The sequence below is a fragment of the Helianthus annuus genome, chromosome 16 (assembly GCF_002127325.2).
Source record: "Helianthus annuus cultivar XRQ/B chromosome 16, HanXRQr2.0-SUNRISE, whole genome shotgun sequence".
Classification (NCBI taxonomy): domain Eukaryota; kingdom Viridiplantae; phylum Streptophyta; class Magnoliopsida; order Asterales; family Asteraceae; genus Helianthus; species Helianthus annuus.
The window spans coordinates 144,290,877-144,312,945 of NC_035448.2; the positions used below are offsets into that span (position 1 = coordinate 144,290,877).

The 22,069-nt window shown below is 35.7% G+C and overlaps 2 protein-coding genes and 1 long non-coding RNA gene across 29 annotated transcripts; all 3 read right to left on the reverse strand.

Annotated features, from left to right (window-relative positions):
• Positions 1 to 602: 602 nt before the first annotated feature.
• Positions 603 to 6,472, reverse strand: LOC110882692 (serine/threonine/tyrosine-protein kinase HT1). The gene is made up of 4 exons (XM_022130651.2): positions 6,442 to 6,472; positions 5,131 to 5,486; positions 3,150 to 3,623; positions 603 to 911 (listed from the first exon to the last, which is right to left on the reverse strand). The coding sequence occupies exons 1-4, from the start codon at positions 6,470 to 6,472 to the stop codon at positions 639 to 641; spliced, it is 1,134 nt and encodes a 377-aa protein (XP_021986343.1). The 3' UTR covers positions 603 to 638.
• A 2,533-nt stretch (positions 6,473 to 9,005) lies between these two features.
• Positions 9,006 to 14,091, reverse strand: LOC110885801. Of its 26 annotated transcripts, none has more exons than XR_004883881.1 (10): positions 13,840 to 14,088; positions 12,902 to 13,454; positions 12,718 to 12,818; positions 12,395 to 12,618; positions 11,670 to 11,895; positions 10,218 to 11,613; positions 9,943 to 10,035; positions 9,612 to 9,825; positions 9,458 to 9,547; positions 9,006 to 9,376 (listed from the first exon to the last, which is right to left on the reverse strand). It is a non-coding gene; the product is annotated as an uncharacterized LOC110885801 (long non-coding RNA). The 26 variants fall into 26 exon arrangements; XR_004883883.1 differs by having other exon boundaries at positions 12,395 to 12,475; positions 12,567 to 12,618; positions 12,718 to 13,454; XR_004883887.1 differs by having other exon boundaries at positions 12,395 to 12,818; positions 12,902 to 13,019; positions 13,269 to 13,454; positions 13,840 to 14,087.
• Positions 14,092 to 15,792: 1,701 nt separating this feature from the next.
• LOC110885802 (serine/threonine/tyrosine-protein kinase HT1) lies at positions 15,793 to 19,112 on the reverse strand. 2 transcript variants are annotated; one of them, XM_022133512.2, is made up of 6 exons: positions 18,693 to 19,112; positions 18,573 to 18,616; positions 18,289 to 18,352; positions 17,344 to 18,203; positions 16,765 to 17,238; positions 15,793 to 16,273 (listed from the first exon to the last, which is right to left on the reverse strand). In XM_022133512.2, exons 4-6 carry the CDS (start codon positions 18,076 to 18,078, stop codon positions 15,983 to 15,985), a joined length of 1,500 nt encoding a protein of 499 aa, XP_021989204.1. In that variant the 5' UTR covers positions 18,079 to 18,203; positions 18,289 to 18,352; positions 18,573 to 18,616; positions 18,693 to 19,112; the 3' UTR covers positions 15,793 to 15,982. The 2 variants fall into 2 exon arrangements, with proteins under 2 accessions (XP_021989204.1, XP_035841173.1); XM_035985280.1 differs by having other exon boundaries at positions 18,573 to 19,112.
• Between the last annotated feature and the right edge of the window lie 2,957 nt (positions 19,113 to 22,069).

Here is a 22,069-nt window from a genome sequence, read left to right on the forward strand (position 1 = left end):
TGCCACGTGTTCTATTTGAAGACTTTCGATCCAGTCTAAGCCTTCGGTCACCTCCGGCTTCGACTGCGGGGGTGTAATAGATAATATATTTGTATAGATTATCTTGTATTTATTATTGTTTCCATATTCATTGTATGTATCCCTAAATTATGGGATTATAGTTTGCTATATAATGAAAACCCTAAAGAGGGAGAAGGATCAAGGATCCTATTGTTTCAGTATCAAACAAAATCCTTAGCCAAAGTCGCTTCTGCTCTTCAAATTTTCTTGCATTTCATTTATTTTCGGTTGCGAAATTATTGTAATTTACTGCTTTCTTTTATTTTTTATCGTAATTCGTAATAAAATTGTTTTTCGTTATTTTATACGCGAACTATTCCCGCAATAAATTGGTGTTAGGTGAGAGAACCAACACTGGATCAGGACGTCACCTTTTAATAAAATCCGCCGTTCAAAAAAAAGAGAAGAATAGTACTAGTACATAGATATTTCACATACTAAATCGGACTATTAAGCTCATTAACTAGTTACACTTTCTCAAAAAGTCCAGTAAAACAACATCAATCAATATACTTAAAGAGTATGTACAAAGACAGCCTTCATACAGCAAACAACTACTAGATTAAGAACAAGTCATTTTAATTAGTGGACACAATGGGTGACTTGGATTGTTGATGATGATGACACCCGAGTTTCTGAATCCAGTGACGAAGCCCCTTTTTATGATCTAAACATGTCGAGTGTTGTAAAAGATTCAAATTTCCCTCGCGAGCGATGAATGCCTCAAACTCCTCTAACACCTTCACCACCTGCCAGAATTCGGGCCTTTTTTCGGGATGTGATGACCAACATTGCTCGATTAATGCTCTCATTGCCGGAGGACAGTTAGCTGGAATAGATGGCCGTAGATTCTGAAAACCGAATATATATATATAGATGAGTATATAATATAAAGCTATAATAGATCATTGGAGATGTTGCTTAGATCTGCTTAAGTTGTTTGCATTTAGGGGAACCCAACACTACATTTCAAGGTTCGAGTTGAATTTTGTCTAAACAAGTTGGGGCTAATTAAAGTGGTCGGGTTTGGTTGACACGTCTAACCCGTTTATATTTTGAAAGTGTTTTTTTATGTAATAACTTAAAATGGTGGGCTATTTTGTGTCAATATTTATAAACTAAAAGAAAATTTATGATTTTAGAGCATTAACATGCAAAACATTAAAAACATCAAGTTAAACTAGTTGTTTACTATGCGCGCGCGTTGCGGCGCGCTACACCAAATCGTTCTATAAGAATGACAAAACATGTCAAATAACAAAAAGTAACTCAAACTAAAACGTCACGTATTTTCGGTACCGGTTCGGCACCGGTATTCACCGATTTTTACCCTCAAATACAACCCCCGCCCAAGGGGCCACGCCGAAACCCAAGCCCACCCGGGGTGGTGACTTGGGCGTTTGTACCCAACCCACGACACAACCCCAACCCCATACCCCATATTCTAATATTTCCTAGATTTTTTTAACACATAGCCGTTGGCAAACGGCTCGCACAAACGGCTACTTGTCTTGGCCAATGAGATCCCGTCATGTCATCTTGCTAGCCCCGCCCAACGCTCGGGCTGAAACCCCCCGCCTAAGGGGCCACGCCGAAACCCAAGCCCACCTGGGGTGGTGACTTGGGCGTTTGTACCCAACCCACGCCACAACCCCCATATTCTAATATTTCCTAGATCTTTTTTTTAAACACATGGCCGTTGGCCAACAGCTAGCCTAAACGGCTACTTGTCTTGGCCAATGAGATCCCGCAATGTGATCTTGATAGCCCCGCTCAACGCCCGGGCTGAAACCCCCGCCCAAGGGGCCTCGCCGAAACCCAACCCACCCGGGGTGGTGAATTGGGCATTTGTACCCAACCCACGCCACAACCCCCGCCCCATTCCCCATACCTCATATTCTAATATTTCCTAAATCTTTTTTTAAACACATAGCTGTTGGCAAACGGCTAGCCCAAACGGCTACTTGTCTTGGCCAATGAGATCCAACCATGTCATTTTGATAGCCCCGCCCAACGCCCGGGCTGAAACCACCGCCCAAGGGGCCACGCCGAAACCGAAGCTCACCCGGGGTGGTGACTTGGGCGTTTGTACCCAACCCACGACACAACCTCCGCCCCATACCACATATTCTAATATTTCCTAGATTTTTTTTAAACACATAGCCGTTGGCAAACGGCTACTTGTCTTGGCCAATGAGATCACGTCATGTCATCTTGATAGCCCCGCCCAACGCCCGGGCTGAAACCCCCGCCTAAGGGGCCACGCGGAAACCCAAGCCCACCCGAGGTGGTGACTTGGGCGTTTGTACCCAACCCACGCCACAACCCCCGCCCCATACCCCATATTCTAATATTTCCTAGATCTTTTTTTTAAACACATAGCCGGTGAATTGGGCATTTGTACCCAACCCACGCCACAACCCCCGCCCCATACCCCATACCTCATATTCTAATATTTTCTAAATCTTTTTTTAAACACATAGCTGTTGGCAAACGGCTAGCCCAAACGGCTACTTGTCTTGGCCAATGAGATCCAACCATGTCATTTTGATAGCCCCACCCAACGCCCGGGCTGAAACCCCCGCCCAAGGGGCCACGCCGAAGCCCAAGCTCACCCGGGGTGGTGACTTGGGCGTTTGTACCCAACCCACGACACAACCCCCGCCCCATACCACATATTCTAATATTTGATAGATTTTTTTAAACACATAGTCGTTGGCAAACGGCTAGCCCAAACGGCTACTTGTCTTGGCCAATGAGATCACGCCATGTCATCTTGATAGCCCCGCCCAACGCCCGGGCTGAAACCCCCGCCTAAGGGGCCACGCCGAAACCCAAGCCCACCCGAGGTGGTGACTTTGGCGTTTATACCCAACCCACGTCACAACCTCCGCCCCATACCCCATATTCTTATATTCCTTAAATCAATATTTAATTAATATATGTACTGTTCATTCGCTTCAAATTTTATTAGTATATAATTGTTTGTGTGTCAAAACTTTTGAGTATGTGCCGGATTCGCCTCGCCAACTCACAAACACGACCAGTTTAGCACCCGTATATATATCTGACAAACGAAGGGGATGTACCTTATGAGCTACAGCAAATGCAGCTTGAACTGGAGTCATATCTTTATACGGGATAGTCCCAGCCACCATCTCCCATAAAATGAGCCCAAACGCATACACATCAACTTTCCGACCGTAGGATTTCCATTTAATCACCTCGGGAGCCATCCAACGGTAAGTTCCAAGACCATCTGCCAAAAACTCACAGTACGCCTCCTCACAACTAATACCAAAATCGGCAATCTTAAGCTGGAAATCCTCGTTTATTAGTATGTTTTCGGGCTTCAGATCCCTGTGAACAACGCCTTGTGAATGAATGTATTCCATTCCACGAGCAACGTCTAACGCCATCTTGATAAGCTTACTTATTGGAAGATATTCTTTCTCTTTTCTTGTATCATCCTCTAGCTTATTCAAGTATGCCCTTAATGAACCTTTTGAAAGGTACTCGGTAATAATACAGAAAACCTGAGGTTGTCTACAAGCAGCTTCAAACTGCAACATATAAAAAAATAAATGAGATGTGTTACTAAGATTCATATATCTACCTTTTGCTTGTTTATTATAACTTTAAGAGTAAATTACGTTTTTGGCCCTTGTGCTTATATCAGTTTTACTATTTTAGCCCAAAATAGGATTTTTTAACATATGTGCCCTCATGGTCTCTATAACTAACTATTTTGGCCCCTGAGTCTAACTCAATCCCAAACCTAGGTTAATTATTAGTCACATGACATGCACATGGTGGGTAAATTGGTAATTTCCCCTCCCCTTTGAGATTTATTCAGATCCGTTTGAGATTTGAATCGAAATACCAGATCTGTTTTAAGTCATGGTTGTTGTTCAGATCTAAAAAACATTTTTGTGTACTTGATTGTTGATTGTTAGTTGAAGGTTTTCGAAGAAGATAACAGGCGTATATTTGCGACGAGTCTTGGAATCCAGATTTGAATCGAAACTGAGAGCAGTATAGATCAGTATTGTTGTTTGTTGTTTGTTTCGTCGAGTTAAAATTCTGCATATCATATTCAAAGCTGAGTTGATTGGTTGTTGTTATTCGAAATCATAAAACGGAAGTTGCTGTGATTTAGGATCATAAATATGAAGTTGCCTTTTAATGTGGCTAGAAGTGTCAACGACATTTTGAATGTGTCGTTAATAAAAAAAGGATAGTTAGTTGCAGGTATAGTAGGCAGTTGTATTGTTAAAAAGAAAGAAATCAGGAAGAAGGAGAAGTGATAAATTACCATTATACCCATCAAGTGCATATCATGTGTCTAATAATTAACCAGAGTTTGGGGTTGAGTTAGACTCAGGGGCCAAAATAGTTAGTTATAGAGACCATGGGGCACATATATTAAAAAATCTTATTTTGGGCTAATATAGTAAAACTGATATAACCACAGGGGCCAAAAACGTAATTTACTCTAACTTTAAACATACATAATATAAATAATTTAGTTATTTTATTATAATTATTATATACAGTTATATTTATCATGTATTTCATATTTTTATTATATTAAATAAAAGTTATTGAATAACTATAATTAGATAATCTGGAACTCACAACCTGATGTCTGGATAAACATTTTTTGATTACTACGACTTGAAGTCACAACACCTTTTTTTAATATTTTCATAAAACAATTTTTGCACATGATTATTTGGTTGTCAAGCAAAGTGTACAAATGACCACATGCATTACACGGTTCTCTCCCATAATAAACGTGATATATATATATATAAAGGCCGGTTAACATACAAGTATACGTTGTGAAATTACGCACGCTATAAAACTCAAAACCCTAATTACGCATGTTGTGAAATCATAATCACGCATGTTGAAACAACATAATCACGCTGTATATATTATGGTTTTCAACATGCGTAATTAGGGTTTTCAGTTTTACAACGTGCTTTCACACCGTATGCTCGTCCGTTAAGCAATATTGTATTTCACACTTTCATGTGTATATATATAAGTGTACATACTACATACCTTAATGACATTTTGATGGTGAAGACGAGACAACAGATTTACTTCACTTGCAAACTGATTTTCGAGTCGAATTGCTAGTTTTTTGTTTTCGTTATCACCAGAAACCTGAATTATCTTAACCGCTACAGGTTCATCCTTATATGATCCATGGTAAAGTTGACTATTTGCACCATGAGCAAATCTATGACCAAGAAAAAGCTTTGAAAGGTCAACCATATAGTCATCAACCATCTCAACCGAAAGAACTTTCCCTCCACCATGATTAAACAACTTTGACCAACAATAATAATCCCTTTTCATCTTTCGTTTACTGCTAACCTTTGTGGAATTTTGATGTGTTAAAGGACTCGTAGTACCTATATATATTCAATCACCGTCATGTTCCTATATATTCGAAATAATTTTATGTTTATCAGTTATAAGATAAGATTATTAACTTAAGCTTATTATCTATATGTTTAAAATTATCTATATCTATATATTTGAAATTTAAAAACTAATAAATCAATATAAAAATACATATAACGTAGATTTAGTTATGAATTATTAATATTATTGTATTACACGGTGAAGTTCGGTTTATATACGTTTACATTAAAGTATTTGAAAAAAGAAAATGTGTGAAGTATTTATATTTTCACAACAATAAAACCAAAATATAAACATAGCTTAGGGCTTTCGAAACATATATTAACCTGGGATCTTGGGCATGCCTTAAAAAAGGAAATTTAAATATTAAACCTATTATTTTAGTTACGTTTTGTATTGTATTATTTACCGCTTATAATATATTTCCTCTATATTAATTATCTACAATAACAAAATCTATGGGCGGCAATAGTATTTTAATTGGATTGGTTGAGTTGGGCGGTCACATACCACCCACAATTTTTTTTCCCAAATTACAATTTTGTCCCGTTTATATATAGTAATGCATGGCACTTCCCTATTGGCCCAACAAATTTACGATTTTATCCCGTTTTAAAATTACAGTTTTACCATCAATTCAAAATTATGCTTTTACCCTCACTTAAAGATAAATTTACGCTTTTACTCCTAGCTAAAAATTTTCAATTTTGCCCTCGGCTCAACATTACGATTTTGCCCCGTTTAAATTTACAGTTTTGCCATTAGGCTTTGTTCCTTATAATAACGATTTTTCCATTTGTTGAAAATTATGTTTTTACCCTCATTTAAAAATAAATTTACGCTTTTGCTCCCAGCTAAAAATTTCAATTTTGCCCTCGTTTCAAAATTACGATTTTGCCCCGTTTAAATTTACAGTTTTGTCATTAGTTTTTTTCCTCACACAGCCAAGTTGCGATTTTGCCCTCAACCCCATTGGTCCATTTAATTTACGATTTTATCCCTGAAACAAAATTATGATTTCCCTCTCAGTTCAAAGTTACGTTTTCCCCATCGTTTTAATTTTTCTAGCAAAACTATAAAAGCTTTTTGTTTTAATTGGTTGACTCGATTTAATTTTTTTCGTCTAAAGGAGCTGTCTAACACTCACTCATTAGTCCTGAAAAATTACAGTTTTGCCCTGAGCCCAAAATTACGGTCTTATTTTTGTTTTAGTTTTTTCCCCTAGCAAAAGTATAGCAGTGTTTTTTAATTTATTGAAAACTATTCGGCTATCGCCCCGCAATACGGACCGAACATCAACTAGTTAACAAAAATTTTAAATTTCGATGTGAGGAATTTTACTATTCAATTTTAGAGAATTTTAGTTGTCCACATGTGACTGTATCATCTTTTCGCCCTCTAATATAAAACAACTAGGTTATCACCCGCGAATACTCGCGGATCGAAAAATTTAATTTGCATTAATCGAATTGTTATTAAATAAAATAAAAACACATGCTTTCAAAGGTTTTTGATGAACACGTTTGAGAGAGAGAGAGTATGAACGAATCCATGAGTTCTTGATGTTATTGTAATTGTGTGATCTTTATCTCTCTTTATATACATCCAAATGGAAACCCTTGATTAGATAATAAGGGTAATTGCGTCAATCAAATAATTACTAACTAATCTAATAAGGAATAAATATATTTTGATCAAATGTACAATCAAAAAAATTCAAAAAATCTAAAAACATAAAAAAATTCTAAAGATCTAAAAAATCTAAAAGAATTCTAAAAATAAAAAAAAATCTAAAAAATAAAAAAGACCTAAAAGAATAACTGCACAATTCCATTAGATCTCTCAAAACTATAAAGGCGCATAACGGAACAACTGGAGTCGGTGTATTTGTTTATAGTTAGTCATAGGAGATATGAAAATATTGTTTGTATAATATAACCTCATGGGTCCACATGAATCAAAAAAGAATAAACAGTTAGTTAATAAGTCAAGTAAGACACAGAGGATAGGTTAGATGAAACAACCAATCCTGTACATCTATTTATAATTCAGATTTCAAACATAATCATTGAACAAACACACGCACCAGAAAATTCGAGTTATCATCCGTGTTCATGTTTATTCGAATTTCAGTTATCTACAACCCTCTTCAAGTTTTTCAAACAATAAGTGCATTGCAATAGTAGAAAGATAGAAAATTAAATAATAAAATTCATCATGTTTATTCGAATTTCAAACATCCATTTCAAACATCCACCCCTCCACCTGCACATATAGAAGTAATATTAGACAAACTTCATTGAGATCTCAGAGATATATTAGACTTTAATAAATGCATATGGTTTAGTGATACTGCATTAGACTTTGTGCATGGAATTATTGATGAGAATTTTAGTTTTGGTACTGCATATGCTTACAAAATGTGAATGTATTCACATTTTCGTTACTAATTATATAAAAAAACAATTCAACAAAGTAGGATATATATATTGGATTTTTTTTATGATTCTTAAAAATCTAAATGGGTATTATATTAGTTAAAAAGTTGATTAATAAATTTTCTGTACTTGAGAAGTGTTACATCTTCATCGTACTAATTAGTAATTACACGGATGGTCTATGTGATGCACCTAAATTACGTATACAATTATAGGTCCGTTGCAACGCACGGGTTCCCAAAACTCGTATATATTAATTAGCAACCCGTTGTATCTCACTATTCACTTTATCCACTCACATGGTGTCATGTAGGAGTGTAGGACCTTTTTTCCTTTTTGTATTTTACTTTATATTTTCGTTTACATCATCTACTTTAATAAAGTTCCGACACAGCCCTTAAGCTTAAATCAAGTTAGATTTTCCTTCTTTGATGTCTATACTGAGTGTCAGTACAGTACTGATACTGTTGCAACGCGCGGGATAAAATATTAAAGTTATCACACAGTCCCTAAACTTAAATAAAGTTACTTTTTTTTCCTTCTTTTACAACTATTCCAAGTGTCAGTGTTGTACTAATGTTGTCGCAACATGCGGGGTAAAATACTAATTTATTATTAGTTATTACCTAACAAATATATATTAAGTTAAATATCAAATTAGAAAAGTACATATCGCTTTTTTAAAGTGCAATAATTTCCAATATTAATGGTGTAACTTTTGTAAGACTCATTCAAACTTTAACTAATAGACAGAACGTCAGCTAAAAACCAAGAGTTGGTTCATTAGCATTGGCGAAGCTTGAGATTTTCGACGGAGGGGTCGAAAACGTATATACCCAAAAATTTCTATAGAATCGGAGGTAGAAATGTATATACCCAAAAATTTCTATACTAAAACTACATATATAACACTACTGAGCAAAAAGTTCGGGGGGTCCCCCCCCCCCCCTTTTTCTAACCTGCGCCAATATTCATTAGACTGACCAAAATGGTTTTCGTTTTTAGATCGTAAATTGTAGATTTAGAACGATTAGAGGGTGTGTTATAGCCGTTCGTGAAAAAGAAAAAGAAAAAAAGAAAACGCCTTGAATATCCTTTTTACAGTTACCACCCTTCAAGTTACACAATATCATCATCCAGAATCCAAAATAACTATATACAACACATGGATCTTTGCAAACTCAACTATTCTACAGGACCAAAACCAACCATTGACATCAAAACTTCAGAATATCTCCAAAAGTCCAATTAGCAGCCACCAAAAGTCAAATGTGCCATTTCCTCGCAGAGTACCAGTTTTGGGCAAATTTCGCATCAACCGATAGGCCGACTTTGAGAATATTCTTGCCATCAAAAGGCTTCGACATGCAGTCAACAACTATCGCTTTTGCCACCTCCGCCGACTCTGTGGGCCCTTCCAGTATCACTTCGTCATGGACCTGCGTTCAGAATACCAACTTTATTTAGCCTGCAAATAGTATATTCATCGATTACCGTAACTTTGGGATTTAAAAGAAAACCTGTAAGAGCAGCTTCCACCCAAGCTCTCGCAACCGAGCGTTTTTGGATGTTTCCAGCATGGCACACATCGCCACATCAGCAGTGCTACCCTGAGTTCATAACACTCACAATCAGAACATTTTTTTGGGGTGTTGGAGTGTAATAGAAGCAAACCTGAACGGGTGTATTAATTGCGGCCCGTTCAATGTGGCCTCTATGTGACGGAGTAGCGTTTTTTTGTGGACGGGAAAGTGCGGGCCCGGCCCAACAGTGTATATACACATCCAATACTCCGGGCTTCTTTTTTACGGGCTTCTTGCCATCTGAGCACTTCTTCTCTGCCGTTATACCATCTTTTAACTGTTTCTTTTGCTTCGTTTACCGAAACCTGCAATCAAATAACGTAAAATAAATAAATACTAAAACAATAATAATATTTTTTCTTTAAATCCATCAAATTGTTAACCGTTAATCGTTTAGTTCTTAATGTCAGGAGAATTTTTACCTTCCAATCACGTGCAAGACCAACGGGGATTTTCCCGTACGCAATGGAAAAGTTGAGCATTTTCGCTTTTCTTCTTTCGGAAGCATACATATCCTAAGAAAAGAAATAATTAAATTATCTATGTCACATAATAATACTATAGAAGGCCTTGTTTAATCAAAACACTAAAGCTACAATATAAACAAAAAAAAAAAAACTCAAAATACCAACAATCTAATAAACAAAAAAAACCCTAAAAAGCAAAATAAAGACATAGTATGAAAGAAAATCCATACCAACATCAGGAGAAACACAGTGAGGTTTAAGAGCAACATTGTCATTGATGATCGGAAGTTTTTCTTTGATTGGGGTCCGGGATGACACGTGTAGCTGCAAATAAAACATGTTAAAAATTTGTCACACCATATATGACTTTGAAGTTTGAATAATATATAGATTAAAAAGTCAAAAAGCGTAAATGTATACCTACAACAATTCCTTTTCAGGTGATGAAGTTTGAATAATATATAGAATAAAAAGTTAAAAAGATGAAGTTGAAATATTAAAGCTACATGATCTAATGACCCTGCTTACAGATCAAAACTAATTGGTTTTTAATCAACTTATCCAACAGAGTGGCTCTAGCACTTTGTTTTAAAACCCAAGGTCCCTAAAATCATAAAATCTTATGATGAAAAATTTACTGATTTTCTTAAAAAATAATCATGTCAAATAGCTCGAAATTCACCCAAAGTGTCAATAATCTGCGCGACCCATTTTAACCAGAATTTGGATTGACCCTTTACATAATTTGTGCGACCCGATCACCTTGGTTACATGAGGTAAAAGCTTAAATATTGAGTTTCTTACCGCATCATCTCCTTTTTACAAAGATGATCAGCCACACGCCTATACCCGATTTCTGAAAATTTTTAGTAAAAGCTTACCTTTTTGTCTTCATCTTCTGTTCTAATTTAACCTCAACAAAAACTCTATAATTACAACAGCCATGGAAATTTTTAGTAAAAGCTTACTTTTTTGTCTTCATCTTCTGTTCTAATTTAACCTCAGCAAAAACTCTATAATTACAACAGCCAATAATCAATTATGAGGATTCCATCTCCTAACATATACAAAACACTCTTATAATATTATCATTACTTGATCAATATTCCAAACAAATTCAAAATGTTTGAAACAGAGGATTAGAAGTTGCAAAAACAACCTTAATACCTCCAATGTATCGCACGTTACCAGACTATGGGACAACTTGATAACCTCAACATCAAACCAAGTATATACCTTTTAACCATTTTCCCATCCATTCAGAATAAATCGGTAAATAACCAAAATAAACCAACACATCACATGTTTCGTAAAAACTGACCCTATGCAGCCCCAGGAGTGCCATGTGCCAATAGTTACAGGCTTGCTAGTGTCTGACAAAAATTGGCATATCGACGAATTAACCAGAACTGATTTCATCGGAGAAGCAGTAGTAGCAATGACAGCGTTGAGTTCAGTTCGGTTTTATAAGTTTTACCAGTTGTAGATGAATAGATCCTGAACTCATATAAAATGCAAACCAATTACAACACCATAAGCATATATTCTTCCTGATATCGATATTGTGTCAGTGGTCCCTTCCACTTCAACCAGGCAACAACCACCTACCACCATCAAAGCCCACACCTGTAGAATTCAGAAATGAGTAAGAACAACAAATCTGCAAATATTGAACTCATTACCTTTCATAGTCGAATCCGAAGGTATTTCGTTCAAACTCGCCGGTCTTATTTTCAAATCCTAAAGATTAAGAAAACTACGATCAATTAACTCAAATAATAGAAAATTAAAAGAACCATAATTATGATCCTAACAGTAGATGATGGAATGGATTTTGTGGTTTAGTTTCCACGCCTATTGGTGAACTTCAAAGATTTGTACAATCTCCTTAACCGAGTACTGCGATATCTACAATAATAAAAAATCCACATTAAAAAATCACAAATCCTTGAATTCTAAAGAACAGGTGAGATTAAATTAAATAGTAAAGAAACTAAGCAATCAAGAATAGCGATTGGAAAATGTTACTGGCCTGTTCGAAAACGACTACCAAACTGCAATTAAACCAAATCGGATGAGAAAAATAGATGAAAATTTGTTATGTTACTGGCCTGTTCGAAAACGACTACCAAACTGCAATTAAACCAAATCGGATGAGAAAAATAGATGAAAATTTGTTATTCCTGATCAATACATCTAATCATGATGATGAACTCATGTAAAAAAATGACCAAAAAAATGAAGCATTAACAGTTGTCCAATCCTAAACATCCCAAAAACCTTTAAAGAATAACAAACAAAGGGGATGGGGTGTACATGTGCTTTGTTGTGATTACGGGAGAATGCTAATCATGATGCTGACAACAGATTCAATGATTGAATAACAAAATTGAGAGAAGAAACTAACCATATCGTGAAGAACTTTTGGCGATTTCTCTGGTCGATTAGGGTTTCGGTGGAGGTGGATACGAAAGGGCACAAACAAACCCTAGATATGAGAAAACACACCGTAAATCATTAGTAAACAGCAAACAAATCGATCTCTTCAAATCTGGAAGCATGAAACAGATCGTATTTACATGAAGATGAAGAAAACATCAAAACATTGTCGTCCTTATGAATCAATCTCATCTGAATATGTGTAAGATAGTTGACGAAATCGAAAAAAATAATCAAAGATGTATCAGATTAGCAATACGAAAACAAAGAGGGAATGTCATAATAACATACCAACGACGATGAATCTCTGAAAAATGAAGAAGCAGATTAGGAAATGGTATGTAGGGTTTGTGAAAAGTGAGGTTATGAGATATCGTGGTAACCTTATACCCCTAAACAAATGCAAATAGTGGGCCAATAACAAATTTAGTTTATATACCACTCCCAACAAATAGTTCATACAAATTAAACTTACCAGTTCACGTGGACAAACAACTTCTGATTCATGAGCATTGTTTGTTTCATACGGATCAAACTGCGCTAGAATGATAATGCAATATCTACCACAGATGTGATCCCAAAGGCCATGAAAGCTTGCAACATGAAAGTTGAAAAAGTAAATGCATAAACTATCTATTCAGCGGCATCCAAACATCAGCAAACATCAGAGATCTAATGGAATTGTGCAGTTATTCTTTTAGGTCTTTTTATTTTTTTAGAATTCTTTTACATTTTTTAGATCTTTAGAATTATAGAGATTAAAGTGAGCATCTAGACATGATACTGAAAACAAAGTGACCAAACATATTGAAACACAAAGTGACCAAGCCACAGACCAATACCAATTGAAACCAGAGCCGCCATCGTTAACTGTCGTCCAGAAACCCTAAAGGATTCGAAGACGAACACGGAACAACAAAATGGTGGCAGCGGCGAATCTGTCCTCCCCATCATCACCAAATACTGAAACAAAGGATTTCCACCATCGCCAACGTCCAACGCCAAAAACCGAGTCAGGGATGATTATTCTGAAACAAACTTAACTAAATTAATAAAAAAAAACTCAGAACCCTAAAACAATTTAGGGTAAAAATTAAATCGAATCGTGTCACTCTTAGATGAATAGATATATGTTAAATCAACGTTAGGGTTTCAAGAATAATCGATTAGAGTTGGTATAAAAATTATAGCAAATCAAAAAAATGATAAACAATCAATAACTTCGATTAAAAAATATAGTACATAAACAACACAAATAAAAAACATGCCTGAAAACTTTTATGATCAGATCTACAAAAAAAATAAGAACAATGATGATGTTAATAGCATTCGAATGAATCTTTATAAAATCAACATTCTATGTAATCGAATAACATAAATAAACCAGATGTAGCTTTGATTTCGTAGACTTACCTTTGATCTTGTTTGATTAATTGTTAAAATCAAGCATATGCAGAAGAATTTTGAGAGGGAGAATGAGAAAGAAAAGTGAAGATGTCGGTAGGTGATGATACCAATAATTGAGATGAGAAGGATGAACATTAGAAAGGGGATCTTGTAATCGTGAAGAAGAAGAATGAAGCAGCAGATGAAACCGGCGGTGAAGTTTTCTGTTAGGGTTTACAGGGGGAATAGGAGAGAAAGTTGTCTCCGTGGCTTTTATATATATCCGAAAACACGGGTATTGAATGACCCAAACAAAAACGGATCCCGACCTTTCTTTTTGTTAAAATGGTGAATGATGAAGGCATTTGAGAATTCCCTCCTAAACTCAAAAATATAAGTTGCCACATCAACAAAAATGTCCCAAATCCAATGCCACCTAGCCCAAATCACATCTCATTTATATATATATATATAGATTACCACAAAAAGAATTTCGTTTATGCTTTATTGCTTTTCAAACTAAGTGATGATTTTTTGATTGTATATTGTGCTTTATGATTAGTATCATATCTCATAATTTTTATACTTTTTAAAACCTTTAGTATTTATTTAATTTCTTTACTTAAGAGTATTAATAAGTTTACTTTTATTCACTTAAAATATTACTAAATGAGCTAAGATTTTTTTTGTTTTTCCATTTTAGATGAGTATTTTATTATTTCGACTTAATTTTTAGAAGTGTAGTTCAACATTTTTACGTCTACTTTTTGTTTGATTTAATAATTTCGCAACAACGCACGAGACTTAAATACTAGTTATATTAATAATGAAATCGGTAAGGAGAGTTCTTAGAATTATTTATCTCTTAAACCTTTTAATATTATAGTAGAAATGAGCAATTTGGTACTATTCCTGAAAAAACAGGTATTGAAACGGAACTGGTATCGTATCGATCAAATTTAGGTACCTTTATTTAGTGTTTTCAGGGATCAGTATCTTTGGTTCGGTACCAGTTCGCTACGGCATTGTATTTTACTGACCTTTTATCTTCGAATACCATACCGTACCGAACACTTTCGATATTGGTACCCATTTTTGACGAATTTCAGAATCGGTACTTTCAATTCGATACCAGTACGTTTCTAATCCCTAAATTATAAGTTAATTTAAACGTCATTTGGAGATGGTTTTAGTCCATGCGTAATGGGGCATTATACTGGTGTGAAGGGCGGCTTGACAATGCTCCTAACACCGCCCCTGGGCGTTATAGGGTATGGGGGCCGGCTGAGGCCCGGCCTGGCCCGGCGCCGGTCCCCCACACCTCCCCCCATAGGGTCGGCTAGTCCTATCCGTCACCCACAAGCCGGACTCGCCGTGCCTCCGTCTCTCACATATACTTATACATACACACACACACACATATATATATATATATATAAAGGGGTTCATCCCCCACCCCCCTAGGTCCATCCCCTTCAAGCCCCGCTTACGTGACGGTGACATGGCGGTCCATCCCCTTGGGGATGAGGCTCTCCATACCCTCCAGTCTAATACCCAATTGAGAGAAAACTAAATGAAAGTAATGATTGAAAGGGCATTGCCATTAACCACTACACATTTTTTAAAAGGAGCGTAATGCCCAATTGAGAGAAAACTAAATGAAAGTAATAATTGAAAGGGCATTGCCATTAACCACTATACATTTTTTAAAAGGAGCGTTATGATGATGTAGCAGAAAATGTCCCTTAAAAATCATTAACTATTACGGATAGTCTTATATAATAATACGCGTTGTGAAGTAATTAAAAAGTGTTAGTTGCCACGCTATCGCGTTTTGATGGAATCACAATCAGACAACTTGCTTTCAGTTTATCCAATCACTTGTTTAATTTACTTGCGCATTAACAACATACCACATACAATTCAAGAAACAAATCAAACAAGCAGCAAGTTATCAAACATTTTACCACCAATCTAATCTAAATACCATAATCCAATCTCCAGAATCATATTCACCGTTATAATATGACCGAATCAATATGTTTCGGGTTTTCTGTAAGCAATCATTCACATCAATCAATGTACCGGTAAAAACTAAACATTCACATAAGAAAACGATAACAGAGGACAAAAACAAACACTCCGCGGTTTAATTACATTGCAAAAAGTTTCATGAAAACCTCGGTTTAGGCATGGGCGGGTTGGATTGTTGATGATGGTGTTGATGATGATGAGGGCCGAGCTTTTGAATCCAGTGACGAAGCCCCTTCTTATGATCTAAACATGTCGGGTATTGTAAAAGATCCAAATTTCCTTCGCGAGCGACTAATGTTTCAAACTCCTCTAACACCTTCACCACCTGCCAGAATTCGGGCCTTTTCTCCGGGTGTGATGACCAACATTGCTCGATTAATGCTCTCATTGCTGGAGGACAGTTAGCCGGAATAGTCGGTCGTAGATTCTGAAAACGCGAATGTAAAAAAATTTAAGAGCTTATTTGGGGGGGGGGGGGGGGGGGGGGGGAATTTATGATACCGCACGAACCTAATATGATATTCATAGGTTTGGGTTTAGTCTAAATGCTTTAGGGCCAGCTTCGGGCCGAACCCACGAGCACGTTTAGCTAAGCGGGTTCACGGGTTGACCCTTGTAACCCGTTTATATTTTCTAAATAGTGTTTTATGTCATAACTGAAGGTTGGCTATTTTGCGGCAACATTTAAAAATTATAAGAGATTGTAATTTAGAGCAATTATGCAAAACATAAAAAAAAATCGGGTTAAACGGGTCGTGGTTGTGTCAACCTGAGAATACTCATGCCGTGTTCAGGTTCACCTGCCAGACACAATTTTCAGGTTCATGCAGTGTTTCGGGTTCGTGCCGTGTTCAACCCGCCAACCCACGACCCGTTTAGCACACCAATGTATATATGTGACAAATGAAGACGATATACCTTATGAACTACGGCAAATGCAGCTTGTATCGGAGTCATATCTTTATATGGAATAGTCCCGGCCACCATCTCCCATAAAATGAGCCCAAATCCGTACACATCAACTTTCCGACCGTAGGATTTCCGTTTAATCATCTCGGGAGCCATCCAACGGTAAGTTCCAGGATCATCTGCCAAAAAATCGCAATACGCCTCCTCACAACCGATGCCAAAATCGGCAATTTTAAGCTGGAAATCCTCACTTATTAGTATATTTTCAGGCTTCAGATCCCTGTGAATAACGCCCTGCGAATGGATGTATTCCATTCCACGAGCAATGTCTAAAGCCATCTTGATAAGCTTTTCTAACGGAAGATATTCCTTCTCTTTTCCCGTATTATCCTCGAGCTTATGCAAGTACGCCCTTAATGAACCTTCTGAAAGGTACTCGGTGATAATACAGAAAACCCGAGGTTGTCTACAAGCAGCTACAAACTACCACCACAAAAAAAAAAAAAAAAGTTGGTTACGTCACACGGCTCTCAACATAAAAATTGGTTTTGTAATAAATGTGACATATGTATATATAATTATACATACCTTAATGACATTTGGATGGTGGAGACGAGACAAAAGATTAACTTCTCTTGCAAACTGATTCTCAAGTCGAATTACTAGTTCTTCATTTTCGTCATCATCAGGAACCCGAATTATCTTAACCGCTACGGGTTCATCCTTATAAATTCCATGGTAAAGTTGACTATTTGCACCATGAGCAAATCTATGACCAAGAAAAAGCTTCGAAAGATCAACCATATGATCGTCAACCATTTCAACCGAAATAACTTTCCCTCCGCCGTTATCAAACAACTTTGACCAAGAATAATCCCGTTTCATCTTTCGTTTAGTACTACTAATCTTCATGGAATTAAAATGTTTCAAAGGACTCGCAGCACCATTTTGCGGAGACCTCATGTCAACCGCTGTCATGTTCCTATTAAACGTTTTCTTCCCTTTATACCCTTTTTCGCTTTCTACCCTTTGAGGATGTGGAGTCGAGAACCGTTTGGTATTAGACCGTGCCTCCTTAAAGGTGTCGGGAACCGTCGTTTTGGGTGGCGGGGTTACGGTTCTAGACTTGTTTGTCACGGGGTTTGTTTGGATTTGAACCGGTTTCGGCTCACCAAGAGCTTTCGGAGGCCGGGTCTTCACACCCGCGAATCGAATCGGTTCAACATCCGTTAAATATGAGGCTAATCTTGCGGAATCTAACCTATGACAAACTGTATGAGAAAACTTTGCTCTTCTAATCCAAGAATTAGCATCATCATCCATTCTTGCCCTCTAAAATAACCTACCCTAAGACGGTTTTCGATTCGAATATTCGATCACAAGCAACAAGCTTTTATGAACAAGATGACTCCATATATACAATTATTATTCCCCATATCAAAGCAATCCTAAATGACAAATTACATAATAATTCTTCAACAAATCTTTAAAAAAACTTCAAGAACACAATCAAAAGCAGATTGGGTATTGTACCTTTGATCAATTGGAGATATAAACAGATCTTGAATTCTTGATGAATCAAATCAAATCATGCCATCTGAAATAAAGATGAAGACTTTTGAATTTTGATCATACAAAGTCAAGTTCCACCTACCCCAGAAGCCTGATTAACCCCAAACTTATAAATAAATAAATAAACAAACAATCCACTCAAAATATTATATAAATAAATCAAGAAACAGTCATGGATAGAGACAATTATTTGCCCCCAAAACACTAAAAAAACAACAAAAACAAACCATCAAATCAAAACTTACCAAAAGGGTATATAATTCTATGTCTTCCAGAGAGAATCTATGACCTAAAAATTAAAAAATAAATAAATGTTTTTTGGGGTAATTAAATTAAATCAAATCAAAACAAACCCACATCCCCACCTGCTTATTCTCTCACCAAGAAAGAATCTTTTATTCAGGGTGAGAGAAATTCAAGAACAAAGATGATTGATTTCTGGGTGTTTTGGATTAAATGTGAATTGGGTATATGAAAAAGATTAAAAAAAGATTTGATTTTTGGGTGTTTAGGATTAATTGTGAATTGGGTGTTTGAAAAAGAATAAAAAGATATGATTTTTTTTTTTTTTTTTGAAATTGAAAAGAAGGGGTGGAGGTATATTATACGGATCTTTTGGTGATGGTGAGTGGTGAGTTGATGATGATGATTCGGTGGGCCCGGCGGTAGGCGGTGGTTGTGGTGGTGGTGATGATGATGGTGGATGGGGCCTTCCTTGGTTGGTTATTAATGTGTTTTTGCAAAGTCAAGAAAAGAAACAATCAAAGGGTTGGAAAATGCTATTTAAATCAAGCTATATATAATATAAAAAAAAATAAAAATATATACATATAGATACAGATGTATCTATAGAGAGAGAGGGGGAGAGAGAGAGAGAGATGCTAGCGTCACAATCACAGAATTGGGGTACGGAACAAATGAAAGAAAGCCAAAGGGAAAGCACTTCTCTCTTTATTCTTGAAGAAGTCATCCTTTCTTTGCTCAACTTGTCATTCAACCCTTTTAATATAAATATATGACAAAATGTGGCCCTGACATTTATGAAACTTATGGTTAGGACACTCAAATTGGTTATGGATGTGAAAGTTTTTTATTTGAATCATGTATTTGTTTTGATGAGGTCTTAAAAAATGTAAGGGTTATATGACAAGAGTTTAATCTTGTTTGTGAATTTGTGTGTGTTTAGGAGAACTCACTAGATTTGTTTTAACTTTTAAATTGGTTATTTCAAATATAAAGTTTGGATCATTATTATTATTAATGAATGAAAAGAGTGACGTAATGTATGATTTACTTGGAGAAAAAGTTAATCAGACTCGGGCGTTTTGTTGAACAGATTAAGAAATCAACTGGGCACGAATCACATTTAAAGCTTACATGAATTAATGTGTTGTTTCATTCAAAAAAACATATTTAATGCATTTCTTATGCCTATTGAAACACGTCATTCAACATCCATACAACTTCGATGTACTATCAAATATGGTAAATAATGTGTTCTTTCATTCAATAAAAAGAACATACTTAATGTATTTCTTATGACTATTGAAAGTTGAAACACGTCATTCAACAAATCAACAATAGCTTACAATAAATTTGATTGGTTTGTTAGTTATCATTAGGAGCCCTGATACGGCATATAAAATTATCAAGCTAACATGTAATTATAAACTTGAAACTGAAAATGCTTACTCTTTTCATCATATATCGCTTTTAAAAATCCATTCGCTTTAAAGCTAAAATTAGTTTTAGTATTCAATCGTTAATTCAAACTAAAAACCAAATTGTTCTTCATCAATTAAGAACGGAAACATTAATCAATTGTTTCTTGCGGATATGATCTCAATTTACCATATACTATGTTACGTTAATTATGACCTGTTTGTAAGTATATAACCTTGATAATTCACATACTCACTTGTAAAGTTATAACATATGTATTATACGTGTTTTGTTGGTATACTTTATGTAACATATGTGTATTATCTTTACTATTCTTTACATAAAATATAAAAAGAAAAAAAAATTCATTAACATGGACCCATAACCAATGGTGAATTTAGAAGAAAAATTCAGGGGTATAAAAAATGTTTTTTTAGAGTACATTCCTAAAGAAAATATTTTTTTTCCGTACATTTAGAGATAGTTTGCACTTTACCAAAAGAGTTAGGGGGGTATCCCGAGCACCCCTAGCTCTTAATAGATCTGCCCCTATCCATAACGAGTTTGTGTAGTAAAAAAAGATTTTTATAATTACTTACCACAGTTATAACTATGAACTATGATACTCATGGATTGGATGGGTGCCCCTCTTTGCTACGTTTAACCTAGTAAAATGTAATATTTTGTGATCAATTTTGTAGCTTTATATACCTAGGGACCTATTTGGTCATTATTTCAAAAGTGGAGGTGGAATATAAAAAGTGTATTGTTGTTTAGCGTGTGGGTGTGTCGAATCAAATGCGGTACGCAGTACGCACGGATATTATTATGTTGTACCTTTGTTGTATGATGGGAAGATGCCACCAAAAAGGTAACATAGATGTTATTGTGTGGCTGAAAGTAGAGGATAATTCAATTTAAATGGAGACTAAGGGCATTTTTGTCATTATAGTCATGATCATAATTGTGAACACAAGTCATCTCCTTTCTTATGTTCTATAATTATATCTTTCTTTGACTAATATTCTCTAATTATATCTCTCTTTGACTGTTATGAAAATCATGATCGAAACACTCCTAATTCTAAAAGCAAATGTTAATTTAGAAGTTTATTATTAATAGAGTTAAATGACTGCTTAGTCCCTATAGTTTGCGAAAATTACAGACTTGGTCCCTGTCAAATGATATGAATATTTGATACGAATCACAAAGAATAACACAAAACACAAGAGAAGCGACAAAACGGTGACAAAATCTTTATTATTTAACCCAAACCAAAAAACACCCCCAAACTCTAGATCTTACTTATGTAAGATCTAAATCAATCACATACAAAAAATACAGAGATACAGGTGAAAATCATCCACTGGTAATCATCAATCTCTGAAATGCAAACTCTCACAGATGAGAGATAATACAGTAATCAAGAATGAAACAACTACAAGATGATCACCCTCCGATGATCACTTATAATAGAAGATTAGTCTCTTGTAAAATACAACAGAGAGACTACAAATCAATCTTCAACAATGATGCATAAATAACCCTAAAAACCAGAATAGAGAACTGAGAGAGAAGAGAAAGATCTGCTTAATATTTGAAGGAGGGTTAATAATGAAGATGTCCAGACAACAGCTCTCTTATACCAGTCCCCTTTCATATTTACACTTATGTCCAAAACTCAAGAGCATGATGATCGCGGCCCTTCATATGTTACACAATACACCCTCCAGATATTTAACCTGTTGCAACAACTTGTAACAACTAACAACTTCTAGAAACAGATCAATAATACAAGCCCAATCTCAATATAAGCCCAATGATCAACAACCGAGCCCAGAACATGTGAACGGTAATACAATACAAGCCCAAATGGATGACCAATGTCTTATAATATTTTAACATCCCCCCTTCATCCATTTGGTTTAAACAAATCAACCATTCCCAGTTTTTCACAGAAATAATTGGGTAGATTAACACTTAAACCTTTGGTAAAGATATCAGCCAATTGACCTTCAGTGTCAATCTTTTCAGTTCTTATAAATCCTGTAGAGATCTTTTCCCTTAGAAAATATAAGTC